The sequence below is a fragment of the Echinops telfairi genome, unplaced genomic scaffold (genome assembly GCF_000313985.2).
Source record: "Echinops telfairi isolate 266 unplaced genomic scaffold, ASM31398v2 ScPeMD7_655;HRSCAF=1070, whole genome shotgun sequence".
NCBI classification, from domain to species: Eukaryota; Metazoa; Chordata; class Mammalia; order Afrosoricida; family Tenrecidae; genus Echinops; species Echinops telfairi.
The window spans coordinates 21,233,161-21,234,865 of record NW_022104553.1 but is presented as its reverse complement, the minus strand read 5'-3'; the positions used below and the strand labels follow the sequence as shown (position 1 = coordinate 21,234,865).

The window sequence follows — 1,705 nt, the reverse complement described above, 5'->3', positions numbered from 1 at the left end:
ATGCAGTTGGGTTATGGAGTGGGTGGGGTGGGGCTGGTGCTCAGGTGGTGGGTGGGGCAGCCGTTTAGGGGTGGCCACGTGGGGGCCATCAGAGCTAGTCTCCCGGCTTTTGCAATTTTCCCCCGAGTGCTTTACCAAGAGAGGAGGAGGAGCCCTAGCGGCATAGTTGGGCTGCTAACCTAGGTCAGTGGTTTGAAACCACCGGGCACACCAAGGGAGAAAGAGGAGGCTGTCTACACCCGTCAAGAGTTACAGCCTCCAGAACCCACGGGGGCAGTTCCACCTTGTCCTATAGGGTCACTATGAGTTCGCATGACTTGATGGCAGTGAGTTTATCAAGGGAGAGCTCACGGAGCTCCCCAGGGAAGGGTATAGTTGGTCAGCTTTCCCCCCCGCCACAGCTGCATCTGTTACTTGGTCACTCAGAAAGGAGCCCCGCGCACATCAGTATCAGTGCCCGTCCCCCCAGACACCCCCATGCCAGGCCCTGGGGATCATGGACCCTCTCCGAACTTAGGTTGTGGTTGCCAGGTGCCGCCCAGCCGGCTCTGACCCACAGGGGCCAAAACCCTGCGGCCCCGCTCCCCGCCTGGTCCTCTGACCAGTATGCTTGAGCCCTGGCTGCAGGTGCCGTGTCCGGCCGTCTCCTTGAGGCCCCATAAGATTCATACCTGCCCTATAGGACAGGGTAGAACTGTCCCCTGTGGGCTTCTGAAACCCTAAACCTTGCCAGGAGCAGACAGCCTCATCTCCTCCTCCCATGGGGACACAGGTGGGTTGAAAGTGTAACTAGCCATTCAAGGCATCGCCCACAACAACACCAGCTTCTTAGGGGGAAGGGGAAGATGACCTTCCACAAGGGGGAGATTGAGGAGGGGAAAAAACAAACAAACGGGTAGAAACAGGGCAAGCCACTGGGAGGTTGGATAAGTTGCGGGATGCCCAAACGAGGATCTGATCTGTAAGCTCCCGCCTCCTAATCCACAATAAAAAGCTTAAAAAAAAAAAAAAGAGAGAGAGAGAGAGAAAAGAATTGGCGTTCTCCTATAGAAAGAGCACCTAGACATCAATAAGCAAAACACACACACACACACAACTTTCAGCTGGTGGAAAGAAGTTGAGCAGGGCCTCCCGGGACGAGCAGGTGGCAGAGAGCGAAGCCCCCCAGCCCTGACCCCCTGTTCTGCCCCCCTGGCCCCTCGGCTTGCAGGAGCGGAAGCTGCTGGAGGAGCGTCTGGCTGAGTTCTCCTCCCAGGCAGCGGAGGAGGAGGAGAAGGTGAAGAGCCTCAACAAGCTGCGGCTCAAGTACGAGGCCACCATCACAGACATGGAAGGTAACGGGGATGCCCGAGTCGGGGGTCTCCGTGTGGGGCCTGTGCTGAGAGGGTGAGGGGTGGGGTCCTCAGCAGCCTGCCTGTTGACTGGGACCACGTCCTCTCAGCCCTGAAGTCGCTTCTGGCCACCGCCACCCTGAGTCCAGTTCCCTTGCTGTGTTTGTCTGCCTTTCTCTGGCTGGCCCACTGCCTGACTCTGATTCAGGCGCCCACTAGCGGTTTTGTTTGGGTTTGCAATGCTTTTAGGGACCTAGCATTCATGACTGTACAACCCAGTGGTATACATGTATTTCAGATTTGTGCAGTCACCACAACAATCAATTTTAGGACATTTTCTGCAGTTTGAGACCCGTATTATTAATACCCCCTTA

The 1,705-nt window shown here is 56.4% G+C and overlaps 1 protein-coding gene across 1 annotated transcript in view; it reads left to right on the top strand.

The window, feature by feature from the left end:
* The window catches only part of MYH14 (myosin heavy chain 14), a 78,177-nt gene that overhangs the window by 51,188 nt on the left and 25,284 nt on the right, over positions 1-1,705 (top strand). Inside the window, exon 22 of the mRNA XM_045292625.1 lies at positions 1,211-1,334. Within this exon, the coding sequence (XP_045148560.1) occupies positions 1,211-1,334 (124 nt within the window). The remainder of the gene's footprint in view (positions 1-1,210; positions 1,335-1,705) is intronic.